Below are 18,707 nucleotides of genomic sequence, written 5' to 3' on the forward strand. Positions count from 1 at the left end.
ATGACAGCCACTCATCTGGGCCCAGGCCCAGTCCCAGCCTCTCCTCACCTAAAGTGTCTCCCATGGTGACGATGGCCCGGTGGTTCATCTCAGCATCTCCAACCTGGTTGGACAGCATCACGGCCAGGTGTGGTCTCCAGTCTCCCCACCTGCTGTCCCCGCAGTACTGGGAGCAGAAAAAAGAGGAATGGATAGTTTGGCTGCCATGGCTGTAGGTACAGAACTTTTAGAGCAAAACAAGGGGAGGAACACTCTGCGAATAAAGCAATAAAGTGCCTCACCCTGTTCAGGTGAGACCTAAAGTTGGAGGAGGCAGTAAAGCTACAGCTCGTTTCCCTTCTCCTGCTTCCAGCCAAAGTGTTCACCTCACTTCCAGCCTCTCCATCAACCTCCTCTCCAATTAGCTGAGTCGGGCCACTTCACCCACCCTCCGTTAGCCTGAGCTTTCTACGTCCCCTAAAATCCCAGGCCCCTCTGCTTTTTCATCCCTCCACAGAGATCCTCCATAAGTCAGCTCCAGGCCTCTCTCAGTGCCACCACAGGTTGCTGCAATGTAACCCTAGGTCGGGCGCCAGCTTCTCACACTGCTTCTCCTCTGTATCACATTCCTGGGGAGGAATGGCCCTGTGCAGGTGCTGGCAGGGGTCCCTGCTCATACTAAGGGTGTCGCCCATCCCATATTCACAGGACAGCCGCTTGTCCGTGGTCTGTCCTGTCCCTGTGAGCCAGACAGGTAAAAATCTCCCGTTGCCTGCACCGCCTCACGATATCGCATTGGCATCTGACAATATGGGGAGGCCATGCGCTGAGGCATTGCCAGGACACAAACAGGCAAACACATCAGTGCCCTGGGACCTGGTTACCCCAGTCCCAGGGGACAAACAGAAACAGGAAGGGACCTGATGCCATTCGGGAAGTGTGAGGGGACTGGCCAGATGAGCAGCACAGTGAGAAACATCCCACTGCTTTGCTGCTCCCTGCAATGAACACACTAAAGACAAGCTCGGTGACACTGAGACAACAGCCTCTGGAGCACTGCAGAGAGTCACTCAGCCCTGCTCTCCTGCCCCACACCATCACAGGGCACTGGGGGATGGGAACCGGATACTTTCCCATTCAGTACCAGAGCCGCCTGAGGGACCCTTCCGGACATGAGCTGGAAGAGAGTCTGCAGGGGGTCGTTGAGGGCCAGCGTACTGGTGAACCTGCAAACCAAGAGCAGAGAGACAGCCTCTGAGCTAGCAGAAAGGAAAGAGGGCCCAGTGGTTAGGACACCAGCCTAGGACACAGGCCTAGATTGCCTCAGTGACCTTAAGCAGCTTTAGTCTCACTGTGCCTTATTTCCCTCTCTGTGAGGTGTGGCTCACATGTCCCTGCCTTACAGGGCCTGTTGTGAGGCTAAATACACTGTCAGGCCTGCAGACAGGCTGTCTGGTGAGCCAGCTCTGCCCCTCGTGCCATCTCCAACATAAGATGAGACAAGAAGCAGAAATCTTCTACCAAAGGGCTCGGGTGGTGTGAGGCACAGACATGGGTGGGGAATGTGGTGTGGTTTTGAAGGACAAGGGAGGTAGCCAATCACGGGGGAGAGTTCTTGCGCTCTGGCAGCTTCTACCCACCCGTTCAGAACCCAGCTGTAGGTCCTCAAGTCCATCTTGCTTGACAGGAACAGGGCATGACCCCACAGCTGGCTTCTCATGGCCCAGTCCAGGGCTTCCTGCAGCCAGGAGAAAAATAAGGTTATCCTTCCACCATGTCTCTGTTATACAGCCGTGGAAGGAAGGTCCTGACTTCCCAAGGCCCAGCACAGGACCTGCAGCCTGACTCCGTGGGCCTCAGGCTTCCTTAAGGCTTTTGCCCATTCACAGGGAGTGAGGCTTGGGAGAAATGAATTAATTTCTCCCCTGGGTGTGATATGTTCCTCCCACCAAACACTGGGACCAGCTCAAGGCTGTGATGCACGATGTGACTGTTGCATTTACTCCTTTGGAGCCAGCGTAGACAAAGTATTCTCCATCACCCAGACCCTCTCACATTTATACCAGCCTGTTTCAAGATATTTGCACTGTTCCATCAGCTGCAAGTTCCAGGCTGCCTGTAGCATGTATCATGCCACAAAGTCAGAACCCTAGACTGGGCACTAAGACCTTCTCTGCACTAGGGGTTTCTCCTCCCATCATTGCTACCACTAGTTCAGCAGGAGCTCTTAGAGGAGCGGCCCATGGCTGTTAGCATTTGAAACACTGGGTCCCAAAGATGCTGGAGCTGGTGGTGATGGGTGGGGCAGGCTGCCACACATCTGAGCTTGAAGTATGTAGCAGTGCTTTCGTCCACTCTAGCAGGGAGCAGGTTAAAAGTGGACCAGAAGAAGCCCGTGGGAAACTGATCTATCACAGTGAGGAGCAGTCAGCCAGTCAGGGCCAGCCTGGGCCCTATAAAAGGCTGCAATGTGAAGGAGAGCTCTCTCCCAGCCTGACTGCCAAAGGACCTGCATCTCAGCAGGGGAGAAAACCAGAGGCATCTTGGACAGAGCAGCGCTGGGCAGGGTCAGGGGAGCTGGAAAGAAGCTCCAGCCTGATACCTACCAAGCTGTGGATTTCCACATAAGGGCCTAGTAGGTGCAAGGGTCACAGAGGAGTGGCCCAGGGAGGGTAAGCAATCAAGGCAAGAAAAGGAGGGCAGGAGACAGCTGCTGCCAATGGGGGTCTGTGTTAGGACCCGGAGTAATGGGCAGATCAAAGGAACAATGCAGGTCCAGACCCGGAGAGGGGAGAGAAGGAGAGTGGAGCAACGATGGGTCAGACACCAACTGGGAGGCGGCACACTCAGCAAATGAACTAATTCCCATTGTGACCAGCAGGCAGTGCTGCGCTGGTGCATCGACCCCAGTGCAAAGTGGTTTCCACCATATCCAGTATTTATAGTTTGGATCAATGGCTCTCAGTACTTCCCCCATACAAGCTGTTTGAGCACCCCTGTCATGTCCGTTAGACCCCACCCTACTCAGGCTGTGCTGTAGTGCTGGTTATTGACAGCAGGACGACAAGGATGTGCATGCAGCCTACTTACTTTCTTTCTTCCGTAAAAGAGAAGCTTAGTGAACTTCTCCACTCTCTGCTCTGGTGTCTCCATGCTGGGTGGGATCTCCCCAGTGAGGAGGTCTGGTGTCCCTGAGCCCGGCACTCGCCACTCTTCATCCGTCAGGTTGATCAGGTTGGCCACCGGCTCTTGCCTCTTATACTTCTCCAGGCGCTTGCAGTCTTGCATCAGCAGCTCAGCTGTGTCTGAGCCGACCATGGACTTCACAGGGAAACAGGAACATAAGAGCTGCCATATTACACCCAGCTAAATATCCATCTAGTCTGGTATCCAGCCTCAGCCAGTGGTCAACACTGCATAATACAGAGGTAGTTATAAAACCTCCCAAATGCACCACTCCAAATACTACCATACTTTGGGGAGTGATTCCTTCCTGATCCACCAGTCCTGATCAGTCTATGCCCTGAAGCATGAGGATTGGTGGCGCATATGATTTGTATCTCATTGAAGATTCTATTCTTAATTACATATGCACAGTGTTACAGAAGTCAAGCAATGAATCATCAACAAGGGGCATAACAGCAAAAGCCAGATTTCACAGCTCTCAATGATCTGGGCCTGATTCCCTTTAACATTCAGTGGCAAACCTCCCTCTGACTGGGTCTGATCAAATTAAATTGACAATATCCCTTGAAGTGCTGCTGTTCCATCAGAACATTGGTATTTAAAAGACGATGTACCTGGTTTGGAGAGCCGCCATGTCTTCCATGTACCTGGTGCTTTGGGTCACATTAACAGGGTCAGCACGAGCAGGGGAGTGAGATGCATTTATGATCCCCCACTTTGCTGCTTCAGACTTACACCAGGGACTCTTTCATTGAGCCATCCCTAACTGACCCCAAAAGCCACAAAAGGACTGGCACGCAACACCGCACAAAAGAGACACGCACCCCGTTCTGCCGACAAAGGAGGACCAAGAGTTTCCAGAGCAGGGCTGAATCCCGGCCTCTCTGAGTCTTCAAATCACAGCTTGTGGCCATTTTGCGTTGGCAAAACGTCATCACATCTACTTTGTGCAAATCCTCCCTGCAGGAACAAACAAAGGGGCAGAGGGAATGTTGGTGCCAGGCAGGCCATCCTTAACAGTATGGGGGAAGGTTCCTGTGACCCTTGGAGTTATATGGAGGACCCAGAAATTCATGGAGAAGTAGAAAATCAGAGATACTAATGTGCATATCAATAACGCCACTGTGCATCCTTCAGACAAATCTCACAGAACATGGAAAAAGACCGTTTATTCTTATTTCCATTTTGCAAATGGCCAAGCCATGAAGAATTAGAATGAATCTGGAATCCCTTCTTTGGGTACCTCCAGCATTTTTAACTTGATCCAGATCCATTTATCATCGGAGAAGATCACGGACGATGGGACTCTACCATCTATGGCGCACTCCACTGATATTGTTTCCTACTGAGCCAGTAACTTCCTCAGCCTTCTAGCCACCTTCTCTGCTTCCTAAATGCTTTTTGTATTTTCACTGCTCTTTTTTCTTTTAAAGAAAGAAAAAGGCCTAATTTATCTCTCAGCTTTAATCACAAGGGGCTGAACAACACTTCAGAATAACCAATGGGATGCGGAGCAAGCCTGATTGAACATATGGGTTGAGGGAAGATATTCCCTACATCTGCACACCAAAGGGCAAATCAGGCTTCAGTCTTGCTGCGCATAAGAGGACTGAAACTCCTGCTTGGACAAAGCTGCTAAATGTACAAAGACTGCAGATGCCCCATAAGCCCTTCTTACAACCCAGGTTTGCCTGGGCTTGGTTACAAACTAAGAACCAGTCAAACGAAGTCCAGCAATCTTCTCTGAGCATCCTCAACTGAGCAAACTCTCCAAATCCCACATGGGGGTTGCTAAATCCAGACCTGGAGTTTGCAGATGGCTCATGCCTCTACAAAGAGCCTAGCCCAAAAAACAGCCTGAGGCTTCCGGGAGTTTCAAATATGAATCCAAATTACATGGCTTCAGCTCAATTCTGGATTACAATGTCCTCCTCTAATGTGCACGCTCTGCGTGGAGGAGCTCTGGAGAGAAGCTGTCTGTGGGACAGAAAGCAATGCTGCAGATAGGAGCATGGTTGATTGTACTCCTCTAATGGCACTGTACCTGACCAGAGGCCCTGGGAAGGCACGCATCTCCTCCTGCTCTTTGGTGTCATGAAGGATTACCTAGGACACAAGAGCAGAAGCTGTGACGGAGGCCTGGTCTGGAAGCTAAAGTCCTTTGGTAAAGGGTCTACTAGTACTGGCAATGCTTTTCCCAAAGCCATCTTTGAGTGTCTATGTTATCCCAGAGCATAGGCAATGAAGAGTGTACCACTGTGATCCACACAACCCTAAGACACAACTGCTTTTTACAATGGGATCTGGGTACTAACATTGCAGCCCTTTGGGAGGAAGAAAGCTTGGGCTCAGGAGGACAGTACCTGTGGAACACAATCCATCTAAGGTGTTTATCTGATCTCCATTGCTGCGGTATCTGAGCTCTTCACAATCCTTAATGCATTTATCCTCTCAACACCCTTACGAGGCCGGGCCGGGCTATGGCACCCCTACAGATGGGAAACTGAGGCATGGAGCAGCTAAGGGACTCGTCCACAGTCATACAGAAAGTCTGTGGCAAAGCGGAAACTTGTCTGGACCACAGGTCTCAAAAGTCCGATGCTAATGCCCTTGCCGCTTGGCCATGTTTCCTCCATGTCATACCTGAGTACAAAGTTATAGCTCCAAAGCGCAATGGGATGAGGCATTACAGAAGCAGTGCAGGTGGGGATGGGAGGTATGAGGTGTTACGAGGGCAGCATGGGAGGGGGATGAGAGGTACGAGGCGTTATAAGGGCAGTGCAGGCAGGGGTGGGCAGTACGAGGCATTATAAGGGCAGTACAGGCAGGAGATGGGCAGTATGAGGCGTTATAAGGGCAGTGCGGGCCAGGGATGGCCTGGCAGTACTCAGTCTCTGGCGCTGGGTGGTAGGTTACCTCCAGGCTGTGCATTTCGACGAGGGCGGGCTGCCCATCAGCAGGGGAGTTAGGGCACACTCGGACCAGCTGGCCTCCTGCTCCAAAGCACACTGGCACGTGCGGGAGGGAATACTTCTGGGGCGCCATATGACGCAGGCTGGACAGCAGATCATCCTCTAAACAGCAACAAACACGTACACAGGCTGCAGCCCCCCTTTCACAGCCGCTCAGCAGGCCTGGCTATGGCTGCAGGGGTGGGGAAAGGCCTGGGGACAGCGTCAAACCAGGCAGCACCAAGCTTTCTCCACCAGCTGGGACGGGGGCCCTGGCCCCACAGACTGGGCCAGGCACAGTTCGGTCAAATAGCCCTCCCCTGAGCTGCCCAAAGTGATTCCCAAATCCACAGGCACCGTACAGTACCCGGGCTTCGCCCTGCGTCACCCTGCACCCACCCAACAGAACCTGGGCTTCGCCCTGTGTCACCCTGCCCCCACCGGACGGTGCCTGGGCCTCGCCCCGCGTCACCCTGCCCCCACCCGACAGTACCTGGGCATCGCCCTGCGTCACCCTGCCCCCACCCGACAGTACCTGGGCATTGCCCCGTGTCACCCTGCCCCCACCGGACGGTGCCTGGGCTTCGCCCCGCGTCACCCTGCCCCCACCCGACGGTACCTGGGCATCGCCCTGCGTCACCCTGCCCCCACCCAACAGTACCTGGGCATTGCCCCGTGTCACCCTGCCCCCACCCGACAGTACCTGGGCATTGCCCCGTGTCACCCTGCCCCCACCCGACAGTACCTGGGCATCGCCCTGCGTCACCCTGCCCCCACCCGACAGTACCTGGGCATTGCCCCGCGTCACCCTGCCCCCACCCGACGGTGCCTGGGCTTCACCCCGCGTCACCCTGCCCCCAGCCGACGGTGCCTGGGCTTCGCCCCGCGTCACCCTGCCCCCACCCGACGGTACCTGGGCCTCACCCTGCATCACCCTGAACCCACCCAACAGAACCTGGGCTTCGCCCTGTGTCACCCTGCCCCCACCCGACAGTGCCTGGGCCTCGCCCTACGTCACCGTGCCCCCACCCGACGGTGCCTGGGCCTCGCCCTGAGTCACCCTGCCCCCACCCGATGGTGCCTGGGCCTCGCCCTACGTCACCCTGCCCCCACCCGATGGTGCCTGGGCCTCGCCCTACGTCACCCTGCCCCCACCCGATGGTGCCTGGGCATCGCCCTGAGCTACCGTACCCCCACCCGACGGTACCTGGGCATCGCCCCGCGTCACCCTGCCCCCACCCGACAGTGCCTGGGCATCGCCCCGCGTCACCCTGCCCCCACCCGACGGTACCTGGGCCTTGCCCTGAGTCACCCTGCCCCCACCCGATGGTACCTGGGCATCACCCCGTATCACCCTGCCCCCACCTGACGGTGCCTGGGCATCGCCCCACGTCACCCTGCCCCCACCCGACGGTACCTGGGCATCACCCTGCGTCACCCTGCCCCCACCCGACAGTACCTGGGCCTCGCCCTGAGTCACCCTGCCCCCACCCGACGGTACCTGGGCATCACCCCGTATCACCCTGCCCCCACCTGACGGTGCCTGGGCATCGCCCTGCGTCACCCTGCCCCCACCCGACAGTACCTGGGCATCGCCCCGTGTCACCCTGCCCCCCCCGATAGCATGCCTGTGAGCGCCTGCCCTCAGGAGAGACCCACCTGCTTGAACTGGGCTCCAGGTCTCTGCGGGATCTGGGCCATACTGACCAGGAGAGTCGCCCATGTACTGACTGAGCTCATAACTGCTGGAGCTGAGGCCGGACTCCCTGTACTGCTCGAGCCGGCTGAGCTCGTGTGGGGCAGAGCGCTGAGGGGAAAGAGAAGCCAGAGTCACTGGGAGAGGGAAGCAGAGAAAAAGGTGCCATGAGGGAGGCAAGTGGGGAAGGTGGGCGGGGAGGCCGGCAAGGAGGAGAGAGCTGCACTGCGTGGAGAGGGAGCCGGAGGTGGAACACAACACACAGATTTTGTGTCTGTAGTGAGACGGCAGCCATCTTGGGACCAGCTCCTGCAGGACTCGCAGAGGGGTCTCCCCAGCTTGAGCTAAACAGCCAAAAGTCTCAAGCCGAGAGCTGTCGTCAGCTTGCGTGGCCCTCGCACGGGGGGGACGGACACCAGCGCGCTGATGAGCAGGGTACAGCTGCACCTCGCCTCAGACAATCTCAGACTCGTTCAGTTGGCACTTTGCTTATTCCTGGTGGCTTTGGTCAGTTTGACGTAGAGCCCCAGTTGGTGGGAAGTTACACAAATCCACTGGCCTCCAGGAAGCAGGACCAGGGGGCAGGGGGCGAAATTTGACCTTTTGGCCTCTATGTACAGGCCGAGCGTCAGGGATACTTTTTAAAGTCACTAATAGCCTCACTGACAACAGCTTGATTAATGAGTAAATGAAGAGGCCGCTCTTTACCATTGAGGGGGTGGTTGGTGGCATTAGCTGCTCTTTTGTTAACCCACAGGAGGCCTGGCTTTGAGCAAGCTTCCAGCTGCATGGGGAAGGAGGGGCAGGGCTGAGTTACCGCCTCACAGGCCGATGAAAATCGGCTCGTGTGCACTCTTGGCACCCGTGCTGGGAGTTGCTGGCCCCTGAGCTAGACGACTTGTTGCCCATCTGACACGCATATTTTCTAGATATGTTTTTCCCTTTGATCCTTGCAAAAGGCAGTCAGTCAGACAGGGTTTCCTGTCACTAGTGGAAGTGAGCAGTGCTCTGGTAATGGGACACCACTCACCCCAGTGTGGGAAGGCAAGGAAGATCCCAGGGGAACACAGGGTGGAGAAACCTAACAAAACCTGCCTTTGGGCTAGTTCTAGGTGCCGCAGGGATGGGCCCCGCCTCCAGATGCCCCGGGGAGTGCAAGTGACAGCCCAGCAGCAGGAAAACATATGCTCATGATACTAATAGCCCTTCAACCATGTTTCCACATGAGACTCTTGCAGCAACACTACCCATACGTCTCCAGCTGTGAAACTGAGGCAGTGGGTGGAGAAGCCATTTACTCGAGTTCACATGGAGACTTGGTCGCAGATTCCATGGAAAAATTCAGTCCTCCTGATGGCCTGGTCCCTTTTCCAATGCAACACTCCCACTCAGATGGGCTTCCAGACTGACAGACACTCTCTGAAATCTCCAGAAGAAACTCAAAGCTCCGACTCCTCTGTCTGTAGTTACCTCATATGGCTGGAAGCTGGCGTCCGCCACGCAGTTCCCTCGGGATTCCTCCCCAGTCTGCTCCTGCCTGGGAGTAGAGATGTGCCTCCCCTCATATGATTCGTAGCTCTTTGAACTGTACGAAAGAACACAGCGCCAACCCAATGTGACAGCAGATATGCTGTGAGACCTCAGCAGCCCACAGAAGTCACTGCAGACCTGGCCCACCAAGTTGCAATGACAGATGGACATGACTCTCCTAGATGAAAAGCCAGTGGTATGTGTACCGCAGCCAGATAGCGGGGGAAGAAGACACCCTCTGTTTTTTCATGGGAAATGAGACTGCACAGAACCGTCTCGCTAGGCGAGACTCCAGCTGCTGCAGAAAATACCAGAGCTGCAGTTTTGCTGTTCAATGGCATGGATTCTGGCTGCATCCTACCAAGATGAAGAGCTGTATACTGAGTACTAAGGGCCAGATTTTAAAGGCATTTAGGCTCTAAAGAGGCAGATAGACAGTATATCCAGTGATGGACAGACACAGTCCCTGGTCACTGTGCTTTTTAATCTAGAGGCCTGCCCCAAAACCCTTTAAGGTCAATAGGAGTCTTTCTACTGACTTCAGTCAGGACCAGATCAGGCCCTAATGACCAGCTCCATGCTAAGCATGGATTAGGCACAGAGAATCCTTCCCCGCCCCTGGCCTGCTTGTGTCTTGGGAACTGCAGGGTAGGGATGTGGTTAGTGCTACCTGAAGCACGAAGCAGCTCTTGAGAGCATGTGACTGAGCAGGGCTGGGCCATGCACACTGACAGTGATGCTGAGGGGTCCCTGGCTGCACCAGGTTTGGAATACAGTAGAAGGTGCCTTTGAAACAGACACAACAAGCATTTCGAGAGTGAGCTAATGGTGACCCTCTTCAATGCTCTGAGCAGGACCACCAATGCAGGGAGGAGGGAACAGCTGCCCCAGGGCCTGGCTCTTCAAAAGGGCCCAGGGCTCCTGGCTGCCCCCACTGCAGGAGCAGCAATGGCCGGAGCCCAAGGCCCTTTAAATCACTGCCAGAGTGCCATGTGGTGTGCTCCAGACAGCTCTCAGGGCTGGTTGGGGGAGCCAGTGCAGCATGGTCTGGGAGAGCCCGGATGCCCACAGCTCCGCCCCTTCTTCCTGAGGCCACACCCCTCCAGGGAGAATGAAGCCAGGCCCCTGTGATGTAGTGGGGGATACATGTGTACACGTGTGTGTGTCTCACAGAGGGTGTGGAGCTCCTGCTGAGGGTAACCGAGGCGACCAGGTGACACCTCTGGGCTGCAGACAAAGGGGGAGGTGGAGCCTGAGGGGTTTGAATTGGAACTGGGAGTTGGAAAGCAATGAGTCTGCGCTGGGACAGACAGAGGCAAAGGAGGGGGCAATGTCCCGGCTCCAGGGGCCCCTCGGGGCCTCCTCTCCCCAGCATGGATTGAACTGGCTGTCTCTGATTGCTGTCCTGACACCTCTGTACCATGCTGTGTCCCTGTTGGCTAATAAACCCGCTGTTCTCCTGCTGAGCGAGAGTCACTTCTGCCTGTGGACGGGGTGCAGCGCTGAACCCCATGACAGCCCCACACACACCATGCCCAGGGGCCCAGCAAACTGGTTGTCCCCCCAGACTACGCGAAGCCCAAGGAGACGCAGTGAGCACCACGTATGCACCTTAACACAAAGCAGCTTTGCCAATGGAGCTGCTGACTAGATAAGTGAGACTGCACTGGCGAAGGTCACCACTCTCTAGGTAAGCCACTACAGGTTCCGAGTGAGCAGTGCGGAGCTCCACCAACCTACAGTTCCTAGAGACAGTCCATCCCACTGCATCTCAGAGGACAGCACAACCACGCTCACCCATCTATCACGTGTTATTGGTGAGCTTTTGCAAGGAGAATTGGAAAACCTGACAGCAAGCTCCTGCATAGACCTTAGGTTCTCACCTTCCCATTCTAATCAAACTTACCGGAACTGGGCGGCATCATTCTGCCCACCAGGGCTGGTGCCCTGGTCACAGCGGGAATCTCTGTCAGACTGCTGATCCCAGTAATTCACGTGCCGGCCGTAAGGATCTTCTTGCCTTGGATCTGCACACTCGGAAAAAGCCACCATAAAGACCTAACCTTTTTCTTCAGTGCAATTAGTATTAACAAAGTTTTAAAACGAGCAACACGGAATCAGGATTTGTTGTTTGCATGCCGTTGCTTCCAAATTATATTCTGTCTCATTAGTGCTAAGATATATATTTGTGTGCATACACGTATGTCTGTATGTACAACACACACACTGACAAATCACATGCACAGTATCAACAGACACCCCTTCCTTCCTTCACATGTCCTGTAGCTAGAAATGTCATCAGCCTGTTAGCTCGGACCATGTAGTAAAATCAACATTATCCTACAATGTCTGGTCCAGCAACTACCTGGTGCTTCACCTACTACTGGGAGCTCTTAAGCTCTGGTATGTCACTGATGTAGCCATTGCTGAAAAGCAAACCCATCTCAGAATTTGCAACATGAGATTATGATTCGAGGGCTGGGAATGAAGGCAATGAACTCAGCCCACCAGAGGGATACCTTGGGATACTCTTTGTCAAGACCATCTGATCAAAAAAAAGGTGATCAGCTGGTTCTAGAGGAGGCAACAACCAGTCCTCCTCTTCTAAGAGGGTTGGTCACCATCACAGAGATCTATACATACATCAGAGAAGGGGCACGTCATACAGGGCTAATGCTAAAGGAACCATCAGGAGTTGCCAATACAACAGATCATTACACAGGCCAGGCTAACAAAAGACGGCAAGCAAAGTCTCTTTCATTTTCTAGAAGAATATACAATACCTCTGTCATGCTGTAGTACTTGGAGAGGTCTGTGATAACCTCTGTAGGCATAGTCTTCCCCAGAGTTTGGCGATGGGAAACTCCAGTAGTCTTCATAGCCCTGCCTGAAATGATCCCAAATACACAGAACAGAGAGGGTGGCGAACCAAAAGGAGAGCCAGAGAAAGGAATCCCCATCAGAACCGTATTGGCACTGAGCAGCTCCAAGAACCTCAAATCCAGATCCAAACAAAAGATCAGGAGACTCGTTCTGCATTAGATCTAGGGTCGGGATCACATTCCAGAATCAGTTCCAAGGCCAAAGGCCAAGGAATCAATGCCAAGCGAGGATCCCATTCCAGCCTGAGATTTTTGGAACTCCACTGTGAAACAAGACCAATAAAATAAAGACCAGGGTTTCATGAGCCCCCAGTCAGCTGCAGGGTTACAGACAGGCCTAATGTCAAGCCCAGAGGTTAGGGCGAGTGCTCTGAAGCATAGAGCAACAGGTTTGGGGATCAGATTGCCTTCATTTCCTGTTCCTAATGGAAGGAGCATCACCCTCCAGTCCACTGAAGTCCTTTGGTGGAATTTTAGAACTGTGCAAGTGGATAACCCTGGAATAACCTTAGGAGCTTTGCTGAAGGGATGAACCCTCACGAGCAGTTAAGGAAATTTGGAGAAGAGAGCCTCTGTCCTGCAAACCTTTGAAGCTGCCACGGGCCTCCCATTAGGGCTCCCTTCTTGGCTAAATCCCAAAAGCCCCAGAGTCCTCCCTCGATCTCGGACCATTCATTCGCTTCCCCTAGCAGAGCGCTGCATAAGCTTTATGAAAAACCCATTGCAAAGTGGACTTCTCAGGTACAACATGCAATTTTCAAATGTCCATAGCACCATCAAATCAATATCCGTATCTAGCCTGATCCTCAAAGCCACTTCTCCTCAATCTCACATTTTATCCTTGTTCCCCTAGCTGTTTCTGCAGTTGGGTTAACATGGCTGCAATAATTTTTGTTACATTATTCTTTACATTTTATCACTGTGTCAGCACTCAAAAAGCTGAATTATATTTACTCCAATTTTCCAAAGAAATTCACAGTTGGATAGAAGTCAAGCCTGGAAAATTTCAGCCCCATAAATGCTGGCTATACTCCAAGAGGCCCCAGGTGAGGGGCCTATTCTCTCCTACAGACAACCACCTAACCTCAGGAAAACTCTCACTAGCAGCCACAGGCCATACCACAGTAATACTAATCCTGGAACTTTTTGTTGCCAACTTTGTCCCCATATTTATTCTGGAAACACCGTCACCGGACCGAACCACACTAATTACAAGATCAGGGGGTCATTCTCCTGTGCCTCAATCGATGTTGTATATGTATACGCTATCATGTGCCAGCAATGCCCCTCTAGTATGTACATGGGACAAATTGGGCAAACTCTTTGCCAAAGAATGAATGGGTACAGAGCAGACATTAGTAATCTGAATACACATAAACCAGTGAGCATTTCAATGGAGCAGGCCATTCTGTTAAAGACCTGAGAATATGCATCTTACAACAAGGAGACTTTAACAGCAGATTACACGTGAACTGCAGTTTATGCTCAAATTCGGTACATTGAGGACAGGTGTTAATAGAGATAGCAATTACCTCACGCATTACAAAGACAACTTCCCTCTCTTTGACATCGTTATCTCAAGCAGGACGCTTAGTTAGTAGTTTCCTCCCCTCCTCCCTACCCTTCACCATCATCCCCTTTTCTGTCCTATGTATCTGATTTGCCAGTTTTATTTCAGTTTTTTTGGATCTCTGTGTTATAAAACCATCACGTCATTTCCAGCCCAGCACTGTCTCCAGATCTGAAGCAGTGGGTCTGCCCCACGAAAGCTCATCACCTAATAAATTATTCTGTTAGTCTTTAAAGTGCTAAATGACTGTTTATTTGTTTTCTTAGAATACAGACTCACACAGCTGTCTCTCTGTTACTAGCCCCATAAAAGAAAGTTTTAGAAAATTATGCATGACCATAAGGCGGGGATTAGATGGACATGGTTACATAACCTTAAATGAAGTAGTCACATCAGCTTCTTTTTTAATAACTGGACCATCTAGGAGGATGCACAGGCATAAGAAGCCAAAAAGGAAAGTTGGATCCATATGGTTATTTAATTTTATGCTGACCTTACCTTGAATACGGTCTAGTGAAATAACTGTTTTCATAATACTCTGCTCTGGAGTCTGGTCTCATCTGATCCCCTGCCCTGCTAGGATAGCTGGGGGGGCAGTACTCCATCCATGGGTGAGGCCATCGTTGAGGTCCTGTTTGGAGGTCCTGTTGCTGGTGGTAAAACCTCTCACCATTATGCCAGGACTGGGGTGGAGGTCTGTGGTAGGCTTCTCTCCATGGTGCCCTGTTCCAGCCCTCCATCTGGGCTACATGCCTCCCCCTTGGTGGAGGCTGCCATGGGGGCACCCAAGGGTCCATTTGTGTCCCACTGTGGAGTTCCTCCTCCTTGATTTGTTTTTTTGTAGTCCCAAAATGTCTGTAGGTTCCTGCAAACAAAGGGATAAATCCCAGGGCATGAAATCTAAACCCACTCAAAGTCAGCCCACAAAGTGCAGTGCCATGCTTCCAGTGTCATAATATCCATCAACCTTGGCATTAGTTCACATCCCTTTGACTCCCTTCAAGATGTAATATAAGGGACATGGGAAAATATCCTTGTACACTCACCCGTGGCAAGTTAAAAGCTTTCCCTGGCAAAAATTTTTACAGAATTTAATTTCCCATTTGAAAACAAAAAGCCCAATACTCTTCTCACTTTTCCAGCGGCAAGGGGAACTTCCAATTATGACCTAATGTGGTGCTTTCTTCCTGAGTCTGCACGCAGCTATGGGGACTCTTTTGTTGCTCATGGCTTTCCATAAGCAGAAATTAACAAGATTGGCCAGTTACTTGCAATCAGTGCAGTGAAACTGTCAAAACACAGTGCTGCTGTTGAAGATGTCTGGAAAATGTATGAAGTGCAGCAAAACCGAGCACAGCAGTTAGATTCGTAGAATGCAGGGAAAAATAAAAACAAAAGGTTATGCAGAGAAGCTGAATTCCTACTGCACAGCAGCCAGGAGTTTGGAGAGCATGTAAGAGACAGGAAGCTCCCTCTCCCTTTCAGCCACTGGAGGCTCATGATTTCAAACACAGCAGACCTCTATTAGCCGCACATGATACAAAAGAAGGCACCACAGGAAGGATCTGGTGATGGGCTCTGGGAGAAACTCTAGCATCCTCAGCAGCTGGCAGGCGGGCTGAGCGTTTCTCCAGAGCATTGTTCCTCAGCCCGGCAGACAGAACCAGTATTCCCTGTGAGCTGAGCACTTGGGTGGCCACCCAGGAGAGATTCAGGTGCTGCCCAGCTGATCAGCAGAGCGCCTAGAGGCAGCAGCCTGTGTTTCTACTGGTGGTGCACAGCCGCACCTGCCTCGGCAACCATAAAATTTATTCTATCTATCGATGGTAAAAATTAGAGGGAACACTGGGCAGAACCCCAACCATCATGTTGATAGGAACACTTTCAACTAGCAGAATTATTCCGGTGGTCAGTAGGTATCTGACATGTTTTTCAGAAGGTTGATGGGTGAGACTTGTGCTGGGAGGAGAAGGAGACAAGCCACAACCTCGCAACCCCAAAACAGTATGTATGTTTCAGGGTGTGGGAAGCTATTGTGGAAGGAGCTTCAAAGAGCCTGCTCTTTGGCACTACACAGCCCTGGCCAGCCACGTGACCTCAAAGAGGATGAAGGCAGGATCCAGAACCCACAGCCTGGTCTAAAATAGTGTCCCACCTCCGCACCGCTGGAGTTTGCCAACAGCACCATTGGCCCCAGAAGATGCTGGTGGCATCAGTTTCAGTCTGCCCTTGGCGACCTTTAATGCCCAGTGTAACAGCAAAAATCCCGATTAAACTCATTGCACAGAAGCCAGAGAGAGGACAATGGACCTACCCACAGCACTCACTTTGCAATCTCGTAAGCCCCACATCCCAGGAGCCAGTAAGAACGTTCCCAGGGAACAACTGAGTGTGTGGAGACACCCACCGTTCTCTTATAGCTAATGCTCAAGCAATGTCCCTAGCCACAACACCTGGATTTCAGGGGCGCTCATCAAATCCTTTACAAAGTGTAAGATGCACTCAGCTCCATGTGCAGGAACTGGAGGGCATGTGAAACACAGAAATATACATCTCTCACAGAGCTGGAAGGGACCTTGAGAGGTCATCAAGTCCAGTCTCCTGCCCTCACCTATCACCAGCCCTCCGGGATTTTTTTTTTTTTAAATAAAAAAACTCACCTGCCTCAGGCCTTTGAAAGGCCCCGCCAAAGGGCTGAGCTCACCACCCTGACTCTACAGGGCAAATGCACTAACCACTGAGCTCTTCCTCCTCCCAGTCTTTTCCACCAATTCTTTTTAACAAGCCCTCTGCCCCCCTCAGCCAAGCGCTATGATCTCGCCCCTCCACTCCCACCTTTTCCAAAACTGTTCTGTGCAAGTCTAAAGGTCAACACAGTCCGCACCGATGTGATCTCGACTGCAGACACCCACCTCCATGCCACACAAGGTGCACAATGCTGAACGGAGCAGCTTGTGTGTGTCAGTCTATTCCAAGTACATGTCTCTTCCATAGTCCAGAAGCAGCAACAATGACTTGCAACAGTGACTGATTTCCCAGAGAAAGCACAGCAAGTGACAAAATGCCCATCTGCCTACACACACCTGTTCCAATGAGACCACCCACGGCAGCTTTGCAGACCTGGCCTGAGCTCTCTCCGTCCCCAAAGGCATCTGTCAAAGTCCACCTGCCACATCGGCTGATGCCTGCCTGACCCTCAACCTGGGATCAGCACTTCCAGCTCTTTGCTGCGACAGAGCCGCCCCCCTGCAGCTGACGCAGCAGTGCAAAGGGCAGACTGCTCACCTGCCTCGGGACAAACTCTTCCGTGACTGTTTTCTCTGTGCTTGCCAAGGATTTGCTCTTGGCGTTTATTTGGGCTTCCGGAGACGTTGAGACTTCAACAGCCTGGGACATGTGAAGTTTAAAGCCATAACAGCCGAAGGAGAAAGAGACAAGCTCCCAATGGCAACTTGTTAGTCAGTTACCTTCTTCCTTTATAATAGAAGTGAAATAACTTTCCTTTTTCTTTTCATTCGTCCTCTCTTCTCATTGTTCCAGGTCCACCATGTAACCCACTGAGTCCAAAAAATGCAGATATTTTCCTTTTATTACTAATAATAAAGTGGATCTATTCTATTCTATTTATGGTCTTATTCCATACTCCTCACTATGGTATTGGATCTCATCATGCGGCCAACAGGCCACCTGAGAAATAAATTAAACTTGCTAATTAAGCTTCTTAGTTAATGTGCGTGAATACAGTTCGAGCAAATGTAACTCCCCCCACACATTCCAGTCATGTTTGATTGTTCTATCATCTCTAACCACAGAATGATCTGGAGGTCAAAGATCAGAACAGATATTTTACTGAAAATTTCAGGAGAGCTTCAACTGGCAGGAACCACCAGATCTCAAACCCCAGTCCACAGTGCACCAGGGAGCCAATACACTTGGCCTTGTCATCAACTGCCAGGCCTAGCTGGCAGGCAGATTGTTCCACTGCCTCTGTTGCTGTTCTGGCAGAGTACAATTATCAAGTCACTAGTTGATTGCAATGCCACTGTACAAAATTTTGTAAAGTCAGGAAACAGACAATCATATCAGTTTCACATTTATCTTGCCCATCTGAAATCTGCAAGCAATAGCAGAAGCAGTGATGCTGTTATTCCTGTACGTAACTTTTCAATTTACTATCACCTGTTTTTTCTTTTACTTTCTGGCTGGTGAGTTTAGTCCTCTTTCTCGTAAGCAACTGATACTGATTTTAAAAGCCTATCTGCCATCAGGGCATCATTATACTAGAAATCTTAAATTTCTCAGCCACTTCCAGATGAGCAGAATCTCTGTAAAGGGGCATAATTTCCCAAACTGCAGTCATATAATGGATTCTGTTTTTCAATTCCATTCATCTGAAGACAGTGGGTTTTACCCGTGAAAGCTCACGGCTGAATAAATTTATTACTCTCTAAGGTGCCACAGTGCTGCTTGTTATTTAGGACCGTGCGCTGTGAAGATAAAGCCGCAGTTTAAATTGTGTAAAGCAGCAATCATCAGTGCTATTGATGTCTGAGATGACCAGTGGAATTATACTACTCAGGCTGTGCAATTAAAGAAGTTATGGGCAGACATTGCCAGGCCAGTAATATAAAGTTTCAAGCAAGAGCAGCCTAACCTACCCAGCTGCAAAAAACATCAATTAGGAAAGACAGGAAGAACAAGAGATGAGGGGGAGACTGGGAATAGATACATGCGGGAAGAAGAGACAGAGATGGAAGAAATAAGAGGACAATGGAAAAGATAATGAAGGATGCTCAAAAAAGAAAACATGCATGCAATATAGTAACAAAGAGGAAGCCGTGCCAGTCTATACACTATCAAAACAAAAAGCAGTCAAGTAGCACTTTAAAGACTAGCAAAATGGTTTATTAGGT

General features: G+C 51.5%; 1 protein-coding gene across 2 annotated transcripts in view; it reads right to left on the bottom strand.

Annotated features, from left to right (window-relative positions):
- The window catches only part of SEC16B (SEC16 homolog B, endoplasmic reticulum export factor), a 37,951-nt gene extending 23,345 nt beyond the window's left edge, over positions 1-14,606 (bottom strand). Inside the window, exons 1-12 of one of the 2 annotated variants that reach the window (XM_075002646.1) lie at positions 14,293-14,606; positions 12,126-12,229; positions 11,249-11,369; positions 9,283-9,397; positions 7,776-7,923; positions 6,082-6,239; positions 5,210-5,271; positions 3,990-4,125; positions 3,070-3,300; positions 1,620-1,717; positions 1,124-1,205; positions 49-166 (exon numbers count right to left, since the gene is read on the bottom strand). In XM_075002646.1, coding sequence (XP_074858747.1) covers positions 49-166; positions 1,124-1,205; positions 1,620-1,717; positions 3,070-3,300; positions 3,990-4,125; positions 5,210-5,271; positions 6,082-6,239; positions 7,776-7,923; positions 9,283-9,397; positions 11,249-11,369; positions 12,126-12,229; positions 14,293-14,591 — 1,672 coding nt within the window. In that variant the 5' untranslated portion in view covers positions 14,592-14,606. The remainder of the gene's footprint in view (positions 1-48; positions 167-1,123; positions 1,206-1,619; positions 1,718-3,069; positions 3,301-3,989; positions 4,126-5,209; positions 5,272-6,081; positions 6,240-7,775; positions 7,924-9,282; positions 9,398-11,248; positions 11,370-12,125; positions 12,230-14,292) is intronic. The other variant, XM_075002644.1, reaches the window with a different exon arrangement.
- Positions 14,607-18,707: the final 4,101 nt, after the last annotated feature.

Source organism: Carettochelys insculpta, chromosome 9 (genome assembly GCF_033958435.1).
Source record: "Carettochelys insculpta isolate YL-2023 chromosome 9, ASM3395843v1, whole genome shotgun sequence".
NCBI lineage: Eukaryota > Metazoa > Chordata > Testudines > Carettochelyidae > Carettochelys > Carettochelys insculpta.